General features: G+C 40.9%; 1 protein-coding gene across 1 annotated transcript in view; it reads left to right on the top strand.

Moving 5' to 3' along the window:
• The window catches only part of LOC310934646 (potassium channel subfamily K member 10-like), a gene marked incomplete at both ends in the record, with an annotated part of 43,558 nt that overhangs the window by 5,976 nt on the left and 13,056 nt on the right, over window positions 1–24,526 (top strand). Inside the window, one exon of the mRNA XM_083898433.1 lies at window positions 22,528–22,645. Coding sequence (XP_083754559.1) covers window positions 22,528–22,645 — 118 coding nt within the window. The remainder of the gene's footprint in view (window positions 1–22,527; window positions 22,646–24,526) is intronic.

Raw genomic sequence — 24,526 nt, forward strand, 5'->3', positions numbered from 1 at the left:
GATCTAGACCGGAAGTTCCAATTAACGCTGTTTTTAGTGTGTATCTGCGTCATTACCTTGTTTATGAAGCCCTGAAGGTTCTAAACAAACAGTTCAGTCACTGCTGAGAACACTGTGTTTTATTGTAATCTCAGGCTCAGCGAGATCTCTGAAAAAACCTGGTCCGGTTACGTAAACACCAGTTCTCCGGAACAGCAGATCCTCCTGCTCCGGGCACTAGTCCGGGCACATCTGGTTGCGTACATTGAACCGCAGAAGAAGAATAACGTTCTGACTCTGGGTCTGACTCCGGGTCAAAGGTCGTCAAAGGGACTGAGGCGGGGAGTCGTGAAGAAGCTATTTTTAAACATTGTTAAAACAATGTTTTGATAATGAGGAGCAGTGCATCCACCGTTCCAGAGGGGGGAGCTGTGCTTCTGAGAGCGGGTGTGCTGATTATGTCACTTCCAGGTATTGGCCAATCACAAGACAGTTGGGAAGGCTCTACACTGGCTGGCCAATCACAACACAGTCTGTCTTCTGGGTGTGAGATTTATGTCTGAAATATCAGAAACATCATAAAAAAAAGATTTCTATCAGCTCGTTTACAGCAACTAGGAGGTTTTTGACCATAAAAACAAGTTAATATATGTAAGTAGACCTCTATAACTAACATATATGTGCACCAGGACCACTCTATGAGCTTTAATATCTTTATTTTGTACTTTTTTTGTTAATGCATGCTTATTATTTATCATCCTTTTCGTTACTGTCTTCCTGCTGTAATACTGAGAATTTCCCAACTGCCGGACGAATAAAGGACCTTATCTTATCTTATCTTTCACTGTTTAGGAGCTCCAGCATCAAAAGCATGGTCCCCTCTGAGCTCACACTTACTTATTGGCACACTCAGGAATGGCTGAACAGCTGACCTGAGCGAGGGTTAGTACTTGGAGCAGCTAAGAGAGGCAGGGCAAGGCCATTAAGGGATATAAAAAAAACTATGTATCCTATGGATATTTATATAAATGGATATAAAACAATTAGCTTCTTAGAGCATGCACTTGATTGTATATTTTGTGATCAAACAAAATGTTTTTTAAAGTGCTGTCAAGTGGACTATTTCTGTCCGTCAATCCTGTTATTTTTAGTTTACGATTACAATTTAAGGTTCATGCAGTGTCGGGACTTCTCAGCACAATTAAAGGAGGGTGTGTGTCCTGTGGTCAGATAAAGATTTCCTGAAGTCCAAATTTCCCACAAAATTATGACCAATCGCATAAATGTAGCATAATGAAAATAGAGGTATCAAAGTACCCTTACACTGCTTGTGGTATTCTCTCTGGTAGAAGTGTTTTATAATGTGATATCCTTCAGGTACTGGCTATACGCACAAAATGTCCCATTTTGATGCTAATTAACAGATATTTGCACTTTGCACAAATCCTGTTAAGACAGCTGAGTTTGTTGCATATTTCATGTGTCTTGTGTGAAAAATCACATTTGACAATTCAACCCAGTTGCTAGAATCACAGGTTAAATTCAACCACACATATGCAAAAGCTCATTTCAGATTCAATGCAAATACTCATGTAAGAAAATGTATTCTGACAATGTGCTGCATATAAAGTAGTCTTGAAGAATCAAAGTGCTTTACATACTCTTCTGACTCCTGTCAGAGTTTGAGTAGCGTTGGTGACCTCTACTGGCATATTGTGGTGTTGCACCTTTGAGGAGGTTTTTCATTGTGCAGTACTGTGGGCAGCCTCTATTTACTCTAGCACAGTCGACTAGTGCACATGCAGCTTTTCACCTGCACTTGCCAGCTTCCAAGCAAGCTGAGCTGATACTATACATGACATCGTCAGACTGCGTCCACTGATCGATCAGAACCCTTTTTTAGAAAAAGTCGACGATATAAACGATATAGATTTTCCCCCGTGCTCACCCTGCATGTACAGCTCTGGCAGTGACAATACACATCTTTTTTACGATTGCCCTTGAATGCACCACTACAGCCAGCCAACCACAAACCTTATTTCATGCTGTGGATCGACAGCTGAAGCAAACCAATGACAAACATAGGAGTGCGGAAGGGAGACGGAGACTGAGACGCACACACACGACATACAGTGAGAAAATAAAAAAAATAAGAAAGAAAAGTGACATGAGTGCGGAAGATAATGAGGCCGGTGGCGATTTTGTGCCAAAACATAAATCATCAATCATTTCGCTGCAACCACGGACCTGTGGTCAAGCCGGACAACTGAACCTTACATCAGTTTAATGATCCATTTTATTACAACAAACTCCGAACTCAAGACCCGCTGTCTGCAGACGTCCTTCTTCCCCGGGCAGCATACAGGTGATTATATAGCGCAGGAGATGAGAGCTGCGTTAGCTGCTAACGGTTAGCACACTGGGATTTGAAGGAGGACCAACAGGTTTGCGTGATGACTGATAACGCATCAAACATTAAAGCGCAGCTGCAGTAAAATGTTAGATTTTTTTATTTATTCTTTGGTGACTTTATGTTAATGTTGATGACTGGCAGTGAGTTCTCATCAATAAAACTGCACTTTCCATGTGGAAAGTTTCCACAGTCTTTTGTATAATGTTTTTATTTTTCTGAAAAATGCTTGGTTTTCACCGAACCTGTAGTCATATCGTATCGTGTCGATATCGAGATATCTGGCATGAATATCAAGATATGAAATTTTGTCCATATCGTTCAGCCCTATTCATATGACTCGGGGAAAACATAGGTACGGCCCCCATTTTATGCCAGCACACTATACTAAAACGCCTTAACTGCGTCGCCTACGCCTGATTAAAGACTGAAAAACATGCGTCCGATACAAGTGCATACAGACACGCAACACGGACAGCACTACTTCGACCTGCACCACACCCGGTTCCGCCCCATGTGCTGCCAGGAAATCCCTCCGCTCGGCTGCCTGGAACTGGAACACTGTGTTGTATACGCCAATCCAGAGCATCCCAAACATGCTCAATATGTGACATGTCTGGTGAGTATGCTGGCCATGAAAGAACTGGGATGTTTTCCCAGTCGGTTACGATGACAAACTGCAGTCAGGTCAAGACCCAGATGAGGATGACGAGCATGCAGATGAGCTTCCCTGAGACGGTTTCTGACAAACCAATTGTTGGGTGGCTGGTCTCAGATGATTTTGAAGGTGAACATGCTGGATGTGGAGGTCCTGAGCTGGTGTGGTTACATGTGGTCTGTGGTTGTGAGGCTGGTTGGATGTCCTGCCAAATTGTCTGAAACGCCTTTGGAGACTGCTTATGGTAGAGAAATGAACATTCAGTTTCACGGGCAACAGCTCTGATGGACGTTCCTGCAGTCAACATGCCAATTGCACGGTCCCTCAAAACTTGCGATATCTGTGTCATTGTGCTGTGGGATAACACTGAACATTTAGTGAGGCCTTTTATTGTGGTCAGCCTAATGCACTCCTGTGCAATATTCATGCTGTCTTATCAGAATCTTTATAAGCCACACCTGTGAGGTGGGATGGATTATCTTGGCAAAGGAGTAGTGCTCACCAATACAGGTTTAGACAGATTTGTGAACAATATTTGAGAGAAATGGTTCTATTTTGTAATAAAAAATGAGTTCAGTTCACAAAAAATGGGAGCAAAAACAGTGTTGCGTTTATATTTTTGTTCAGTGTATGTGTAGGGTTCATTTAGGTGGAGCCCATCATCTTGGTTTGTACAATAATCTTCTTCTGCTTCAAAATGCAAAAATGAATACATTTCAGGCTGCTGTAGAACATTGCGTGACCCTTGCCTATAAAATACTTATTCTAAGCAAAAACTAAATATTTTTCATCAGACCAGGTCAGTGGTGCAATGGCTTTTCATTGTTTTCAGCTAGTGATCAAATGAATACAAGTGCATTTTTTTATTGTAATGTCTACAGTCTAAACCCTAGTGTGGCAAAGACACACTTTGCATTGTTTTGAACCTGAACTCATATAATGCACAATTGGAAGTTATTTCTGCAGTTGCATGTGTTAGTTCTAAAAGCAGAAACGAGAAGTGGTCATTAGGAAAATGGACTAAAACCACAGAGCTATCAGGTATCAGATCAATTCTCTCTCTAGAAAGGTGTGAAATGATACAGGCAGCAGGGAAATTGGTTGAGTGCAGCTGCTAAGCATCACTGACTTCACATCATCATTCTTGGATCTGGGAAGCTGCTAAAACAAGCAGCTACTCTTTTAACAGCCTCCATTGAACAGGCAGATACAAGTGCTGCAGTAGAGATTCTGTTTTGTCTTTGCTTGTGCATTTACCAGACAAATAAAGGCTCTCATATTTGTTTACTGGAGGTCAGATAAGTCTATCTGTCTAGGTGTCTACAGGTCTTCAGCACCTCTGCTGCATTATTTTACAACCCTGACTTGAGGAAATAAAAGGGTTTCGGTAAGCTTGAATTCATTTTATATATATGATATTTTCCAGCCATGTCTACAAGCAAATATTCTGCCTGGTCTTAAAGGTGCATTATGTAATAAATCTTAATCAACTGGCCGTAAACTCCTCCTAATATGTCACAGATGCTCAGGAATAATTTTCATAAAACATACTGAACTCATCAAAACATAAATTTTAATTTTCGGTCCGCAAAATATTATTTTAAAGAAAATATTTTGCGGACCGAAAAGTAATGTTTATGTTTTGAAATTGTGTTTTGGAATGACGCCACATACCGCCGTCTACCAATCATTGCAGTCAGTAGAGTATGGACAGAGGACATGCTTTTGAACGGTGGAGAGAGTTGAAAGCTGAAAGTTCAGTTTGGCTAACTAAGTTAGCATCATAGCTCGATGGGGATGGACGGGATCTGTTTTGAACTGTCCCCTCGGTTTTGGAGGTCCATGCTCTCGAAATTTGGGACTGTTTGGCTTTCACGGACCACCACCGCAGCAGCTGCCGCACCACCCCCGTGCTGGGGGGGCAACACGATCCACACGCACAAACTGGCCTGTGGTTTATGTTGGTCGAGCAGTTTACAAACCCGAGAGCACGGATGTGGCAGTGGGGTGTGGTGAATGTAGCGTGAATACACGGCTGGACAGAATCAGGTAATCAGTCAGCTATATAAGCACGTCTGTAACCTGGTTCTGATGACTCGCAGTAGGCTTGGTCCAGACACAGAGAGAGAGAGACATGAATGGAGGGAGAGACTCACGGAGAGTGGCAGAGAGAGAGTGGAGAGAGAGCGCAGACCCAGCAGGAACAGCTGTTTTCATTTGTTTTCCGTATTGTTGACAATAAACAAATTATTTACTCAAACACCGTCTCTCTGTCCTTCCAGAACGAACTGTGTCTGGACCCAGCCTACTGCAAGCGATCAGAACCAGGTTACGAACGTACTTATGTAGCTGACTGATTACCTGATTCTAATCACCGGCTGAGGATGAACAGATTTCCAAAACCAAGGGAACAGTTTAGAAATCTGAGGGAACTGAGGGAGACTTAGCCAAATTCTAGTCCTCTTTAGGTCTTTGCATGTATATTACCATGAACTATATAACGTTATAAAAGGGGAGGCAAAAATGGAGGACAGTTCTGTCAAATATCATGCATAACGTTATTCCATCCGATCTGTCCATCCCTAGTCAACAGCTAACGTTACCATAAATTATAATACATCTTGATCTTTACTGAGAGAACAGTGTCTTAGAGCCACTCATTTATGATGAAACGCTCGCCCGAGTTGCTCGTTGCTGACGTAGGATACGCCAACGCTCTGGCAACGTTGAGTCTGTAGGGGAAGGGGGAGGCGGCTACGACTTGCAGCAGTATTTTGAATTTGAGTGTAGTAACCATTTTGGCCACATTGTTACAGATGGCGCCTTTAACTCTTTTAATTCATTTTAATTTTATCAAAAATTTGTGTTATCAGCGAATTCTAGGGATTGCTATCGTGAACTGCTACTAAATTGTTGTCTAATTTTTCAGAGCCAAAGTATCAGGTATCTCGACAACGGTGGTGCTATCAATATTTTTATTATTTCATTAGAATGGCTACGATGGTAATCAGAATGCTAGTGGACTTCCTACTATAGCACGATACCCACGGTACACCACGGAACCAAATCGTAACGGTTCCTATGATACAAGAAATTCTACACCGTGTATTACGATATAGGCCTACCAATATACCAGTGCCAGTTTCCGCTACATAGCAGCCGCGTCTACTCTCCTCCCGACTTCTCACTGCATGCTACTCCCTTGTAAACAAACCCACATTGCAACTACTGCAACCGAACAACACAGCTGCTGAATGATTGGCTGTTTGCCTGTTACTGGTGACGTCTGTGGATATGATAGGCTGTTTCCACACGCTGGGTCCGCCCGTCTGTTAGCTGATTGGCTGTTCGTGTGTTTCTGCTGCCAAGAATGAACTCCATGAAGACAGCTCCGCTTCGATAGATTCGTTTCAAAACAAACAACAAGCTAAAGTTCTATTTCGTCCAGACGCGTGCACGGTTTACAGTCACAAACACGAGACAACACACTCACCATGGCAGAAGCACTGGGCCCGAGCAGCGAGTCTTTACGGCAGCGGCGTCAGTGGCTCCGCTAACTTTGCTCTAAAAACCAAACTCCAAAAGTCACATTTGGAACTATTTTGGCTTTAAACAAGGTACAGACGGTAAAGAAATAGACGGCCGTCCACTGTGCAGGCGCTGCCACCAAGCTTTAGGAGCCAAAGGAGGGAACACCTCCAGCCTCATAAAACACCTGCAGTTTCTCACCCAGGTTTATATGTGGAATACCAGGTTAGTAAGACCTCTTTATTTTCTCATTGGCTAATATTAGGGTCTATGCTCCGTGTACAGGCTGAAGAATGAAGAGTTAAAGGATGTCAAAGGATAAAGCACATAGAAAATATCGTTTTTAACAGGGAATCAGTTCCTGTTTAAAGTATTTTGTCCTCTATGGTTTAAAAAAAGTAATTAGTTACTAGTTACTGCTGTGAATTGTAATGAGATTAATTTACTAGTTACTGGATTTGAAAAGTAACTTCACAACTTATTACTTTACTTTCCCGTTTCTTAATTTACCGTGTAGATATATTGACAAACATAACTTAGCCTGCCCACGTATGGCGCTTTTCCACTAGCTCGAAGCTACACGGCACTGAGCGACACGGCTCAGTTGTGTTTCCACTACAAAAAAAGTACCTTCTCAACGTGGGCGTGGTAATCACAACACGGCTACAACGCGGCTGCGCGAAACTGCTGTGACGTCTTATACGCGAGACACACACTCACAAACAATGGAGGACGTAGAGTCGTTCTGTTGCTCAGTCTGTGGCATTTGTTCACACACAGAAGAGAAGATCGGCAGAAAAAGCTACAGGCGGCAAGAAGAAATACTGAGGAGGAGTACAGAAAAGTTTGGGAAGTCATACAACATGAAACTGAAGATGAGATGTTACGAGACGACGAGTGAGGGTAAGCTAAATAAAGTTGCTATCGCTAACTAGCTCATACACAGTACTGTGCAGAAGATGTTTCTGGCACCACCAGCTCTGTTGTTGTTTTTTAACTTATGCAACATGTGTATGTAATGCTCAAGCATGTCCAGAATAAACCTAGTGTAATAGACGTTTTTTTAATAGCATTTATTTCTTTAAATGAAATAGTAAGACAAACACAGGATTTACCAGAAACATTAATTAAGGTTCCACTCCAGTATTAACAGAGCTGTGTTATTGTTCAAGTGTAAGGGTAGATCACACTAAATACTTTTTTTTTAAACAACAAAAAACTGCATACATATATTCTGAATGTGTTCCAGTAAAGTGAAATAGAAATAATGATCCTCTATTGTCATTAAAGCATTGCTCAAGCAACAAATCTAATGGTGGCCTCAGACTTCTACATAGTACTGTACAAGTGTACAGCGTAGTAATGACTGAAAGCAATCTCTATTTTTGGTATTCTGGTATTAACGTAAGCAAGCTGCCTGTGTGTTTCAGATGGTTCTGTCACACCTGAAAAGGAATGACTGTGATGTCCAGCTGGTGAAATCCATGGTAGTGACCTGCTGTGCTCTGCATAACCTGTGTGAAAATCATTGTGAGACCTATGACACTGAATGAGATGCACACACAGCAGCTACAGTGGTTGAACCTGTGGTGGCAGTGGCACAGGGTGTAGAGGAGGGCAGAGATGTATGTGAGGGCCTGATGTGTCACTTGTTGTGAATTTGTAAAATTCTTTATAATTGTACTGTTTTTCACTGAATTACGAATAAAAGTTTGTACTTTCTGCAGAGATGTCTCCTTTTGTCTGTGTACGTTTTGTTTGTAAAGGCTGCCACAATTAAAAGAAAAAGAAAAGAAATACGCATGACGTAATCACACAAGTCACATTGTTGTTTATTCAAACAAAAAAACCAAAGTTAAAAAAAAAAACCAAAGTTAAAGTGCAACACAGCAAATCAAATAAACTGTACGTAGGTGGTGGAGTCCTAGGACAGGAGGGAGGAAATAGGTCACATGCTCCTGCCACCTATTGCCTGGACAAGCTGCCCAATCACTCAAAGGAATGCGTGGTTGAACGCAGCACTCTCGTGATGTGGCGGTTACGTTGTGTCCGGTTCCACTCCTGCTACTGAACATCATCCACCTGAAGCTCTGCTAGGACAGCTGTGTGATTCTTTTTCTCTTCCCTACATAACACTGTAGAGAAGAAGAAAGGGGTTATTAATCAAACCATTAAGGAAATACACAAATGCTGTAAATCATGTTTATTATTTCTTACCAGTTGCACAGAGCTGTGGTCTGTGGCGAAGTCAGTGCCCCCGACTACGAAGCAGCTGATGGCTCTGCTGGGGTGGATGAACACTCCTCACATATGGAATGGGATTCTTGAACAAAAGAAGTGTACACATACGCTGTAATTACACGCATAACAATATATATATTCAGCCACAGACTGAAACACCCTAAATGAAGGAGCTTTATCATTATTATCCTTTATTCCTCCCTGCAGCTGTTAGCGCTCAGTAGACAACATATAACCACGCTCCTCATCCCATGTGCAATTTACTGCCTTTTTAAAAAAGTGCAATATAGACATATAATATCCGATGCTCATTCTCTGTCTATAATGTAAATATCGAACCCATACTGTATATTCTGGTCTAGTCTGTTTTAACACGTAAAAACATCACATTACACGGTAGTAAGTCTAATTCATGACTTGTACAAATCTGGTTTCGTTAACATGTTTACATAATGTTTTGTTGTAGGTTGAGCACCTAATATCAGACATTGCTAACTAGCTAGCCAACTACGTTGTCTCGTGTAAACAGACGGACAGAGCTTGCCGACACACATGATGTTACTTTTAAAATGTCTTGTTTAAGTGAGTTTATTCTCAGCAGTGGTTAAACGTTGCTCTCAGGCTGAAAAAACACTTACCATTGGCGTGTGCGGAGTTTTTGGAGTTGCTGTGGAAGCCGTGAGCGGACATCGACTCCCGGTAAGACCTGCTCGTTACGTATGGCTCCGTCCAGCTCGCTCTGTATGTTGTCGTCTCTGACTAAACACAGGACAGTCTGGACCTCGTCGTTGGACCATGGAATGTTCTTATGCAGAGTCGCCATGTCAAGGTATTCCCGCGCTGCTATTTTAAAAAAAAATTGTGGATTTGATTCCTGCATCCTGTGTCGCGCTCATGACGCACCCAGTGACGACACTTCTGGCCAATCAGTGGCCGGCAGTTTTGACCAATCAGCGCATACTACCTGCGCCGCTGATTTGGAACCTCGCTAGAGCAGGTACTACAAATAGTGCCTGGTTCCAGGTTCTACGCTAGTGGAAACACTCGCTAACAGTGTTGTGTAGCGTAGTGCCGTTAAGAGTCGGGCCGGTGGAAAAGCGACAATAGTGTTTATTGTATAATACATAATGGCATGTAAAACCATATGATCCAACGCAGACTGGATCTATGCATAGTTATATCCCCACATCCATATATGACACATACATAATGATTTTTGTGACGAGGATCGAGTACAGTCTCAATGAAATACAGGGGATCCAAGTAGATCTTAGTAAAATGCGTTGACATATTCTCAAGATTGCACTTTTCATTGTTTTCACTCCATGGTCTCAATCTTTGTGTAGAAGACGCTTTAGCTCTGTAATCAAGGGACTAATGGATGCATCATATGAGCTGATCTCTTTAGTTAACTGCTCAAAGGGTGTCGCAGGGAGTTCATAATCTGCACTGTTTGCCGCCAAGTTTCGCTTTTGGGCAAAGACACTTTCCAGCATAATAGGTGCTGTTCCATCGTGTCCTCACATCTTGTTGGAATCGTTTTATTGGTGTTCCAAACTGAACTTGGACAGACTAAGCAGGTATAGACAGGCGCGTGCTGGCCGCAGTTTTTTCGTGCGTCATCACAACATCGTTTTGGTGGTAACCGGGGGAAACGGGAGGAAAAAATAGGGCGTTAGCTACGTCATTCAAATTGGTCTCATGACAACAGGGCCCAGGCAAGCACACACACAAGCAACAGGCATGCACACACATCACTTAAACAGATCAGAACTTTACACACAGGCAAACACGGCATGGGTAACGCAGAAAAGCGCGTTAAAAAAATATTTTGTTCATGAGTGCGTTAAACACTTTGAATTGTGGAAAAGTTGTGTCAGAGAACCGTGATCTCAATTCTAATCATATTTTTTCCAGTATCATGCAGTCCCGTGTGACATATTTATTCTTGTTGATGGATACGATCGGACATAAAGCCACAGTGAAAAGGCACAAGGGGGCGCATTTGAGCCTCACACGTGCTTGTTGCTGCGAAGTACTCTCTCTCACACTCTCTCTCTCACTTCAATAAATGTAACATTTGTTCTTAGCCAAATAAGTACATGAGTGTGTAAAGAATGCTGATGAGATATGAAACATAACCAGTATTCATGTGCATGCTGTCAATTGAATTGTGAGTAAGCTACTCTTTTGGGTTCATAGATTAGTAAATCTGATTCTGACAGAGTCTGTGCCTCAACAATTTGTTTCCCTCAGAGATGACATTGTCAAGGACAAGTTCAGAACTTTTCTCAGTTTACAGAGACTATTTATGTTTGCTGAAAAGATGAATAATGTAAGACTATCTCTTTGTGTTTGTTTTTGACACAACTGGTTTGTCCTGGATAAATAATGGATGGCAGTCCATAATTGAGGCAGATCCATAATAAATTTAAATTACTGAAACTTTATTAATTTTGTTTACCAGCTGCAACAGTGTGCTTGTATCACCTTGAGTCTAATGGGGAGTAAACACAGAAAACAAAGTGACTTTTCAAATCACGATGCTTGATGTGACTGTGAGTTGGCACTGCATTGTCTCTCATGGGATAAAACGATGAAAGTGATATTTAATTTAGACTATCTTCTCCTGAGACCTGAGTAATAGAACAAGTATATCACTTTCAGTCTTTGCTTACATGGGATACTGCTATGATTCCCAGGTCTGTTCTCCTGATTCATGGCATTGACATCAGTTGCTTACCTGTGGCCAAGAAGGAACCAGAGGAAATTGTGCCGATATGGTGCAGATTCTGTCATGGTGAACTGTCCAGGGTGTACCCCGCCTATCCCCCAATGTCAGCTGAGATAGGCACAGCACCCCATGCGACCCTCTGGTGTAGGATAAAGCAGTAGATGATGGATGTGGTAATTTTAGCTGACATGAATTGCTATGCCTTTGCAGCAAGAAGACCCGGGTTTGATCCCCGTTGGAACAAGGGCCTTTCTGCATAAAGTTTTCATGTTCTCCCCATGTGTGTGTGGGGCTGCTCTGGCTTCCTCCCACAGTCTAAAAACATGCAGATTTGGGGATTAGGTGAATTGGTCAATCTGAATTGACCGTAGGTGTGAGTGTGAGAGTTGTTTGTCTCTAAATGTTGCCATGCGATGGACTGGCGAACTGTCCAGGGTGTACCCTGCCTATCGCCCTATGTCAGCTGAGTTAGACACAGCACCCACACAATCCTCCAGTAGAGTATAAAGTGGTAGATAATGGATGGATGGATGGATGAATTTCTATGATGACCCCACTAAAGGTAGCCACCTTCAATTTGTTTTTCATGATTTTATGTGTAAGCAGTCTCTTGCAGCTTACAGATATTTCTTTTGTTGAAAACAGTAGGATTAAGTACTGGCACTGTTAATGACTGTGTAATGCAGGATAAGTTTTAAGTTTTTTTATTGGGGTAATCCTTTAGTAGGTGTTCTTCTCTTTTCTTGAGAGTCTCTGGGTCCAGACATCCAGGATGCTCGTGGCCATCAGACATCAGACAACAGCCCAGCAAAGAGCCCAGGACATGGGAATAGCTCAACGTAGCCCTACTGCATCCACCAGCCGCTGCATGATCACAGTTATCCACTATTATCAGTCCAGGTGTTCTGTCAAAAAAAAGTATTCTGATTCTGATTCTGATTGATGAATGTTTCTTTTAACAACTAGTGCAGAGAGTCTGTTTCAGGACAGCTTTTATGTTTAAAAAGGGCTCATGGTTTCAAGCTATGTTTACCTTTCTTGATTTTTACATATTTTCTTTTGTAATCTTAAATTGCTCCTAATAGGCATATGGCACTCTAAAACATAAGAAAAACCCATCAGGTTTTGAAACTTATCATTATTTATTTATCATATTATAATGATAAAAGTATGACCAATTAAATTATTCAAACCGAATAAAATAGCTACCCGTCTGTCATCTGTCGCGCGTCTCACCGACCGCTGTCACACCTTGTGAGTCGCGCACATCTCTGACAGAGTAGTGTTACCAACGTGGCGACTTTGTCACTAAATCTGCGTTGTGGCGTTTGGAGACTCAGAGCAGGGAGGAGAACCTCTACACTCTGCGTCCAGGCTGCTAATGAATTGCGCATGGCCGCCGCTGGGTGGGACTTTGAGGGAGGCGGAGTTGTTCATGTTCAAAATTTTACTCAGTGGTGAGAGACATGCAAGAAAGGTAAGTATAGCTTTAAAAGCACTTTGATAAAAAGGACAAAACCCATCATTTTAGAAATGCCTAATGATGCTGCTGCAAACCAGTCCAGTTGGCCAGGTGGACGAGGCCCTGTTCCCCTCTTCTCTGGCTAAAAAACATCACTCATCACTCCCACAGTTGCCTTTTCCATTGCTGCGTATTTGTCTTTTAGCTGTAAGCAGCAGTTTCTCTAATATATACACTTATTGTTTGTGAGCTCAGACTCTTCTCTGGCTAATGTGGAGCCTGGCTGAAAAAATGAAAAGACCTCGGTCTGGAAAATGTTCCTCTGTTCTTGCTGCATGTTGGTTTGCACATACAAGTTAATTATGGATTATGGTTCCACACAGCTCATTAAACACATTCGTGGAGTTTAACAACCTGATTTCTTTTATCCAGCCTCATTAATAAATACATCTGTGTGTAATCTGCATAACAACAGAAGTGTTCAAATGACTCATGTGTAGGGTGAAGAGTAAAAGCACAAGTTCTGAGCCCTGTAGAACTCCATAGTTAGAATTCTACATTGTTAACTTTCATGTGCATGGAAGAATTAACATTAACATGGATTAATTGGAATCTTTCCGATAAATAGGACTCAATCCTATGGTGGCCGTGAGGTGCAAAACACAAATGCAAATCAAAAAACACAACCACAAATGACAAAACACAAATGCAAAAAAAAAGAGTTTTGTTTGTGTTTTTTGATTTGCGTTTGAGATTTGGGTTTGTGTTTTGCACCTCGGGGCAACTATCCATACTATCCAATCAAGTTCAGTTCCATTTAGGGGTGTCAACGAATGTTTTAAAAACAGACATTCGGAGGTGAAAATTAATATTTGAATATGGAAAAACACATACGCACCGATGCGGCGCGACTGTCTGCTTTGCGAGTGGGCGCGCTCTGCATGTAAATGTTTAATTAATGTTAATATATTTGTTTCAATCACTGAATCCAATCATGAGAGAGGAGGTCAATTGTAAGTGTTTCTCCTCTTTGCATCTTCTCTGAAGAGTGGCAACATGGGAACCTCAAAACAACTCTCCAATGATCAGGGGCCTCATGTACAAAGGTTGCGTACGCACAAAAACGTGGCGTACGTCCTTTTCCACGCTCACGTTCAGTTGTATGAAACGTGAAATGACCGTGGAAATGTGCGGTGCCCACGCCAACTTCATGGCTGGCGTACACACGTTTCTCCAGCTATTGTTCCTTTGGCGACACTTAGTGGTGATGCTGGGAAACTGTTAATAATGTGAAAACAAGTAGTCATCAGAGTGATGTGAACATCAGAGACACACGTATGAACAATTAACACCTTGCAAATGGTGCAATCCGACGTGAGCGAGGATTTACTTGCAAACGATGATAATTGGCTCATTAGCCGATTTCGGTCAGGAGTGTGTCAGTCAACACTGAGCCGAGCCATGCCAGCTGTGTGGGACAGAATCATCCAAAAGTCATCCAGGTACATCAAATTCCCATACAATGTTGTTAAACAGGCCAACATTAAAGCGCAATTTTCAGCAAGAGCCGGTTTCCCTAATGTAATCGGAGCTATTGACTGCACACACATTGCTATAAAAGCGCCATCACATAATTTGTTTACCTTAATAGGAAACATTTTCATTCCATCAATGTTCAAATCATATGTGATGCGCAAATGCAGCAAACTAACATTGTGGCAAGGTGGCCTGGTTCAACGCATGACTCATTCATTATAACAGCATGGTGTGAACAGGTTGAAGGCTGGCACAGTGCGCGATGGGTGGCTTCTGGGTGAGTAAATAGTTTATTCTTTTAATTGTCCCGTATGTAAACCATTCAAATATCATGTTTTTGGTTTTCTTTATTTTCTGCTGGTGAAATTGATCGTAATCCTGTGTTCAGTATTCACGAATACTGAACACAGGATCGTCTCCCTGTGTTCAGTATTCATGTCAGTAAAAGCGGGCGTAAAGTTGCAGCAATTAATTAATTGTGAGAAAATAAAAAAAAATTGAAACATGAGTCAAAGGGCCTGATTTACTAAGATTCCAAATAGCAAGCGCTAAATTGCTTGCGCGAGCAGAAAGACTGCGCCTGTTACTGGATTATATTTTGCGGGTGAACTACTAAGATTGCGGCCGCAATTGACTACAGGCGCAGAAGTGGTTAAGATCGCCCTATTTAAATGAGGATTTTGCACTAGTCAAGAGTTATCAACATGGAGAAAGAGCAGACTCAACGGAAGCGCAGAATTAAATTTGAAGCCACTGAATAGAAAGCACAGCTGACGTTCTGCGATGAGCAGATAACTGAGATCGAGGCATAAATGACGTCCTTGTTCCCCGGGTTTTTATATTTTTATTATTTTAATCCTGCGTCTGTATTTTGGACAGCTCCATCATTACCTGACGTATCAGACAAAGAAAACTATGGACTTTGGATGTTGCCGTAAAAAAAAAAAAAAAAAGGTACTGCGCTCTCCTCCTGACTCACATGCAGGGGGCGCTCTGCTGTTTCTCTCAAGATTACACATTGGTCTAATTTCAATGGATGTGTGAATCACAAGGGCTTTTTAGTTCCACTCTGTCCCTGGTTTCATCTGTGTTAATTCAGTTGGGTAAGTTTCCATTACGCGTGCCAACAGCCTTTGATCTGACGTCAGAGGCTATGGAAGCAAATTTGTGCCATTATTCAAATTAAAATGCATTAACAGAAATGCTTTTTCATTTCCAAAATGTAGCTGCATTTTTTGACTCATAAATAAAATTAATAATCAATATTCCAAACTGCATTTTAATTTTCAACTTCAAAACTGCTTATTCTGTGCTTTAATTAAAAGACAAAGCAAACAGAGAAATGCTTTTTTGTTTAAATGTTCGCCGCAAAAAGTGTTTCATAATTCAAATGAGTTCGCAATACGTATGGGCGCAGGATAGTGACGTCACTGGCCACGCCCATTGTTCTTCCAAGCGTGCTGAGCATAGATATGCAAAGTATAGATGTCTTACGGCAGTATTGGCCAGCAGCGCGGACGACACATCTACCTCTTTTTATATCTATGATGCTGAAGGGGTACTATGCGTGATATCGCCACTTCGCCAGACTGTCGACGACTGATTGACCAGAGTGCCGTCACAGGAAAAACAAGTCTTACACAACTGACTGTAGATCAGTAAAACTCCCAAAAACGTGGGTTAACATCCAACAATTACAGGGGTGAAATGTCTAAAATCTCACTAAGGAGTCTGGTGTGTTTAGGGACAGCACCGCTGACTGACCGGCTGCATAGATGCTGCAGTTGTGTGTGTTTGTGTCACACGGAGTCTGCGCTACAGAGAACTCTGACACAAGTATCGAGCCAAACAATAATGCTGAACTGTAGATCGGTTAAAACTACTTTAACAATCCTAAAAAACGTGGGTTAATCTCCGACAATTACCAGTGAAATGTCTGACATCTCAATATTTAACAGAGAAGTCTGGTCCGCAATGTTCCTCCACTCGTTTGTGTGGCTGTGTGTAGCAGAGCCAGAACAAGGGGAGTGGTCAGTGACGTCACTATCCTGCGCCGCTCCATATTGCGAACTCATTTGAATTATGAGACACTTTTTGCGGCGAACATGAAAACGAAAAAACGTTTCTCTGTTTGCTTTGTCTTTTAATTAAGTCACAGAATAAGCAGTCTTGAAGTTGAAAATAAAAATGCAGTTTGGAATATTGATTATTAATTTTATTTATGGGTCAGAAAATGCAGCTACATTTTGAAAATGAAAAAGCATTCCATCTAATGCATTTTAATTTTCAAATTTGACATTTCAAATTGAATTTTGTTACCTTTTTGCTGGAGGATGTTTTGAAAATTAAATCCTAAATGTCATTTTCTTTATCATTTTAATTAAGTCACAGAATGAGCAGTCTTGAATTTGAAAATGAAAATGCATTTTGGAATATTGATTATTCATTTTATTTTTGAGTCACAAAATGCAGCTCCATTTTGAAAATGAGAAAGCATTTCTGTTAATGCATTTTAATTTGAATAATGGCACAAATAAGAGGCGACGGGACAATTGATATAGATGATATATCTATAGCTGATTCAGATAGTTACATTAAATAGTGATTATTTATTGCATTTAAATGTGTCTGGAACTGGAAGAGTTAGGGTTAGGGTAACCTGCCTGTGAGGTTTTGGTGACGTGTGCGCACTGTGCCACCTGCGCTTCGCCGTGTAGACCAGGTTAGAGCTGGACCCGTTAAGGTAAAGCGGGGTTCCCCGTTCCTCCGGTCTTAACCGGGGAACATAGGTACGACCCCTCCTTGAACCACAAACTGCAGACCAAGGTAAGCCCATACCAGTACAAACACACATTTCTCCTATGGATATCTATATTTAATTTATTCAGATATACCAAATAAGAAATGAATGTGCGTCATCTGTGAACGCGTAGTTGAACATGCTCTGGAAAATAAATCACTTTGCGTGTGCTAAAATAACATATTTACATTTTCTCCTCCCATCGCCCCATATTGCATATGCATTAAGGCAATGGGTTGCGAGTGCTATTTTGTCTGAGGGACGCACTCCTCATTGCGCCCTGTTACTAGATCAGCATCAATGCAAATCTGCGTGTGCAATCCAGTTTGCACACGTTTTGCACGCGCAAAGCTTTAGTAAATCAGGCCCAAAGTGTATAATATCTTGCCATCTTTACGCACGAGCGATGTGTGTTGTGAGCAGCTAATTGTATGACCTGTTGCGGTCACACTTCAGCGATGGACAGAAACCCTTCGCTTCACCTCCACCTTGAGATCTGACCATTTCTTTTTAATCTGTGTGTGCGCGCTGCTCTGATCCCACGGCATTTACAGCCTCACACACACAATCCCACTTACGTCTTTTCTTTGTCATATTTGTTGTTGTTGTTTGTTGACAGTGTACCAAACAAAATCTCCCTGTGCGTTTTCATTCTTTCACTAGAATCTCTTGCTCAGAATGTGTGAAATTCCTTTTCTTTTATTTGTTCATTGCGTTATCTGATCAAAGAGGTGAATCTCAGGGCTTATTTAAATTGATTTACGTATGTAAATGGGGTGTGGACAGGGAGGAGTTTGGCTCCTCTGCATGTGCGCTTAATTCCACGTTGATTTGGGATGTACAAAAGATGATTGATACATCTGAATTTATTTGTGTGTATAACAGTTTCTGGATTTTGGCGTACGCCAAGTTTCAGTAGGAAATCCATGCAAGTCTTTGTATATGAGGCCCCTGAAAACAATGATTGTTCAACATCATGGTTTAGGGGAAGGATACAGAAAGCTATCGCAGAGATTTAAGCTCTCAGTTTCAACTGTGAGGAACATTGTGAGGAATTGGTAGACCACAGGCACAGTTCTAGTTAACATCTTCTTCCCTGACCCTCTTTTTGGAGTCCCTGCTCGAAAATGACATGCTCAAACTAAATAGAGTAAGGGCCAATTCCTATCTTAACCCTCAATCTTAACCCTCAAGCTCAACCCTTAATCTTAACTAACCCTCAAAACCAAGTGTTGAGGGTTATTTTGTCACTTAGAAATGGGACACCCCTTAAATGCAGATACGTCTTCAGACTGTAGGGGGCAGAATAACGTGAAAACTGCGTCCAGTCTGTCAACTCTAAAAAAGAAGAAGAACACATTTACGTCAGGATTATTTATAACGATCCGTTTGTCAGTCAAGTTATTAGGTTGTCAGTTAGTTATAAGATGATACTCATACAAATATTCAGCTGACAGTTACCACACACCACGACTTATTGAAAAGTAAACCACACCGGCCGACTATTGACAAAAGATTGTAAAATAAAAATAAATGTTATGCAACAATGACATCAGTAATCCATAATATGGACCTAAACTAAGATCATCTAACATCATCTGAACTTAATTTTTCTGAGAATCGGGACAGAACTTGCACTAGAGGGAGCGCACATTTTTGAAATTGAGGGTTAAGTTTGAGGATTAAGCAAGGAATTGGAATTCACCCTTAATAATCCACTGTGCGTTTCAGAATGTTATGTGGCTGAATTCACTAGCTCCAGGGCTTGAATCATGTGTGAATGACACAGCTTTGTGTATGAAGTATTGACTGTGATTCTAATGATTTAGCAACTAGCTGAGAGTTAGCACACCACCAGCTCATTCACTAACAGACTGGAGAAGACTGTAACGTTACACTTATACTGATTGCTTAACTGACTGAAGATAACTGATAATCAGCTTCCTCTGTGACCAGTGGCGTGTCAGATGGTTTGCGTAACATTGTAACTTGTCTGTGGCGCTTTTTAATGCGAAAATTGTAGGAAAAGCATTTAGTTTTAATCTCCATTTATACCCAGCTTCTCCGGTGAGCTCTTTCAGCAGTTGTGGTTGACTAAAAGCCTCAAATGCATCAGGAGAAAAATGTTGAGAACACAGCCACGGATCTTTGGGAAGTGTTCATCCACAGGCATCTTCCCACTCCTTTCTAGAGCTGGTTGAGTCATGATTCAACTGACTCTTTAACCTGTGTCTTTAAATTAACCCATGAGTCGCGAGTCACTAGCATCATTAACTCGGATCAGTTGAGTCATTCTACAATTTAATTTAAACAGCGCCACACAAAAACATCTTGCAACATTAGCTACTAGTCCTAGCCATCTTAGCTGTCAAAAGTTGTAAACTTACAATTTCAAAGGCAACCACAACACCACAAGTCAACTCAACTGCAGAGCCATAAACAGCCGAGACTCGCGCTAAACAGCCGGTTATGTTGTCATGAGTGGATCTGTAGAACTTCCGGCTGAGCTGGAAACTGCGATGAGTCACGATTCACGACTCGCGATAATCAGCCGTTTACGTTGTCATGTAGTGTTCATAGGTTATTGGCCTAAGTTTGGTGTATATAGCATATAAAAATTATGTCAGTCGAGTTGTTAAATAGCCTTATAATAATAATAATAATAATAGGCTAATAATAATAATATTATCATAATAATAATAATAACAGGCTAATAACACATGCAATGAGGCTAAATATTTAGGGCATTATATAACAGATGACCTGTCTGATGACCGTGACATATTTGCACAGTGTATGCTCAAGCAAATATGCTTATAAGGAAATTTGGCATGTGTTCATCCTTTGTGAAAGTAGCATTATTTAAAGCCTTTTGTACAGCGATGTACACTGCCCATCTGTGGAGGAGATACAAGAGTAGTAGCATTCATAAACTCCATGTGGCATATAATGATGGATTGAGGCTGCTACTCAAAGTGCCCAGATGGAGTAGTGCTAGCCAGTCTTTGTGCATGTTGATGTTCCCTCTTGTCCTGCTGTACTCAGGAATCTTATGTACAGATGTATGTGTAGGTTAACTGTCTAGCAATAGCATAATTGAAGCTTTAGTGAATCCTGCGCTCCTGTGCAGTCAGATTTACTTCTAAACTGTGGAACCACTGGCGTTGCAATCTTTATGTGAATATTTAATGGACTGTCTATGACTTTTTTATTTTCCTTTTTATCTATATGTCTGTTTGTCTTTTTTTATTGTATTCTCTATGGACCGCTATTGTGTCTAAAGATTGATTGATTGAATAATAATAGGCTAATAATAATAATAATAATAATAATAAAAGTATGTTAGTGCCAGACAAACTTTTCTATTGTCATCAAAACCGCTCCCCTTGACCCCTTACCATCATCATTTATTAACTCCACTTTCATGGAAGGGAAACACTGCAGAAAACTCTGCTGTCATAATAAAGCCAGTAACATTGCTATAGTATGCCTTATCAATTGCCATAAATATTACACTTTTTAATGCTCCTCTGTGTTCAATAAAATGTCAAGACTCTTAAAACACTAAAAGCACTCTCTTAGTGTGCGTTATTATATATATATATATATATATTTTTTTTTTTTTTTAATGAGCCAAGTGCTGCTTATTGTTTTGCCTGATAGAGCGACCCCTAATGGCAGAAATTACTTTTATACAACTCTAAATGAAAAGCCCAACTCTTCTGCAAAGATAATGCTATGAACTCATCATTCCATACTAAGCAATTTATTTACAGAACAAGGTGATCAGTTAAACTCAGGTTGTAGTACAACATGGTGCCTGCAGGACAATTTGTGTGTTCGTGTGTGTGTGTGTGTCCTAGAGAGAGTGATGCTGTGCTGCTGTCTACACACGAAAAAATAACCTAGCTTGGATATTGTCTGATTTCCAAATTCCAAATTTTAGATTACTAATGAAATTGTTTTATATCACAAATGTAGCCTGGTGAAATTTGACCGCACAGAACTCCGATATAACTCTGTAAAATGCTGTTTAGTTGAAAGCAAATTATCAAGAAAAATACATGATAAAAAAGTAGTTGAAATACCTAATAAAAGAGGTTGGCATATCTGCAGTTCCACGAGCAGTTGATGGTAGCTCAGTGGTAGAAGTTGAAATGCTGATGTGTCCTTGGACAAGACACTTAAAACTGTGCTGGCAGCGTGTGAGTCGATATGAAAGATGAGTGATAGAAAATGCGCTGCACATAGATGTGCTGTATGAAAGTGTGAATGGGTGAATGGCAAAACTGTAGTGCAAAGCATAATATACAATCAAACCCGAGGAACCAGAATGTTCACCGTAGCATCAATGGCAGGATCTTTCCATTTTCCCTTCTTACTTCTTACACTAGTGTTGTTTTCTCCCATTTTAGTAATGCATCCCTTTGTTTTTCTCAAGAACTGTTGGTATGAACTGTTGTTTCATACCACCTATCCAAACATTTACCTTGTACATATTGCCAGTACCTGACGAACATGTTGGTGTAGCAAGAGTGAATAGTTCCAAACACCTGAATTCAAAACTCAATCCCCTCAAGCAGTGCCATCTGGAGTCATGTTTTTCCAATTGGCTACACAAACGTTTCTCATTTAATTTAATCACAAACGTGATTTTTTGAAATGACCTTTTTTGTTATTATTTTCAAATAACACATTTCATGTGTAAATGTTTTTACATTTAGCAAAGGCAGTAAACAGACTGCAGAGGAGGTGCAGAAGTGTTGTTCTCGCTCGGATTAGTATGTCCTTGATAATTGATCGGTAACGCCAAAAACGGTAAATGGTCTGTATTTACAGTATATAGTGCTTTCATAGTTTTGATTCCAAGTAGCATATATTCTTATATTCATTCAATGCACTGTATATGCACAGCTGTATGTATCTGTATGCAATCATACTCATTCATTACCCTGAAATTTGCAAGAGCAGTACAGGGTTAACTGTCTAGCCCATGGGCACATCAACACGTAGACTGCTTAATGTACTTTTAACATAATTGCATACCAGAATTAGCAATAATAATGAACACCAGCAGCGAGCAGAGATTTGGAGCACAGAAGTCACTGAGGAAGGGAGAGATTATAATTCTAATGGGACCAGAGAGGAATCAATGTTTTTGAAATGTTTTTCCCTGCAGCACTCTGTGGAGGCTGTGAATGCAGGAGTGAATCCTGTCGGTGACACATCCTACAACTCCAGTCACTGGGACCTGGGAAGTGCCTTCTTCTTTGCTGGGACTGTCATCACAACCATAGGTACTGTGATGACAACTTCATTACATTTCACTTAAAATACTATCATTTTGGGATCACAGCACAGGAGGACATTTCATACACGACAGATGACCCAAGACAATCTCTCCATATCTGAAACTCTGTTGACATTGGCAGAGTTTAGTGCATTTTATTGTCCAACTTTCTTTTAGACTCTTTCCAGCATTAGGTGTTTTTTAAGGTGCTACATCAGCAGAAAGGACATTTATGCAAAGTGAGTTGTTGAGCAGCTAATATGAGCTACTCTCTTTCTCCCTGTTATTAGTTTTAAAAACAATAGATTTACAAAGGGAAATGATAATACATCAGAAACAAATACACAGTCATTTTCTAAATAAAATAAGACACACCAGCGTCACAACAGTGAAGTTTAACACACAGAAGAGGTTTCCACAGCTCTTCAAACTCTCGTGCTCTTCCTGTGTCTTTTCCACCACAATACAATAATTCATCCCATTCATCCATACATGCACAGAAGGTACCTGCACGGTTTTAATTGGTGAATTATTACATTTAACAATTATTTTTCAATACTTGTTTCCTTTAGGACAGAGAAACTCTTTATTCCAAACATCTGAATTGTCCAAAAATTCTAATAACTTAATTTTTCTGCTGAGAGATTATTTTTTGAGCTTGTAAAGATGCCATTTCCTAATTCCTTACTGCTATCTTGTCTCTAGACTTCATTGAATGGCAACAGAGCTGTATAGAATAGAGATATATGATCCCACTTCATTTTCCAGCTGTCACAGTTGAGGTCTTACTTGTTCATGTCAATCAATCAATCAATCTATCAATCTTTATTTGTATAGCCCACAGTTTACAAAACATAGTTTGTCTCACAGGACTTCACAGGGTTGGTAACATCCTCTGTCCTTAGACCTTCGACCAGGGTAAGGAAAAACTACCAGGGAAAAAACCCTTATAACAGGGAAAAGGGTAGAAACCTTAGGGAGAACCACAGGTGAGGGATCCACTCCCTGGACGGACAGACGTGCAGTAGATTTTACCCAAAACATACAATACACAATGACAAGAATAAAAAGTGAAAAGTCTTTAAATGCCAGGATCATCTGGATCACTGGGTTTATCACAGCCTGTAGTGAAGACTGTTGTGGTCAGAGACTTGAAGATGACAGAGTCCTCTTTCCTGTCCTGACCTCATGTCGTTCACTGGTGTCAGCAGAACTGTAAGAGATTAAAATCAGTTAGAGATGAGCTACATGTGGATTTATGTGCTACATCTCATGGGGGGACATCGGGTAAGTGGTGAGGGTTGAGAAATCGAGGACAGGGTAGAGAAAGTGCGGCTCGTGCAAAGTCTGTGTGCTCATTCTAAGTGCATGATGGGAAATTCCCCCAGCAGTCTAAGCCTATGGCAGCATAAGATAGACTATTCTAATCAGGACATACCTGATCTAGCTTTGACTATAGGCTATGTTAAAAAGGTAGGTTTTCAGTCTCACCTTAAAGGCAGAGACCGAGTCAGACTGTCTGACTGAAAACGGAAGTTGGTTCCACAGGAGAGGAGCCTGGTAGCTAAATGTTCTACCACCGATTCTACTTCTAGTTATTTTAGGAATAACCAGTAGACCTGAGTTCAAGGAGCGCAGCGTTCTATTCGGTTGATATAAAGTGATTAAGTCACAAATGTAAGAAGGTGCCTGATTGTTCAGGGCCTTGTATGTAAGTAGAAGTATTTTAAAATCTATTCTACTTTTCACTGGGAGCCAGTGAAGAGAAGCCAAGACAGGAGTTATATGGTCACGTCGTCTGGTTCCAGTCAGTATCCGTGCTGCTGCGTTCTGGACCAGTTGAAGGCTTCTCAAGGACTTACTAGGACATCCAGACAGTAAGGAGTTA

Source organism: Microchirus variegatus (assembly GCF_963457635.1).
Source record: "Microchirus variegatus genome assembly, chromosome: 12".
Taxonomy (NCBI): domain Eukaryota; kingdom Metazoa; phylum Chordata; class Actinopteri; order Pleuronectiformes; family Soleidae; genus Microchirus; species Microchirus variegatus.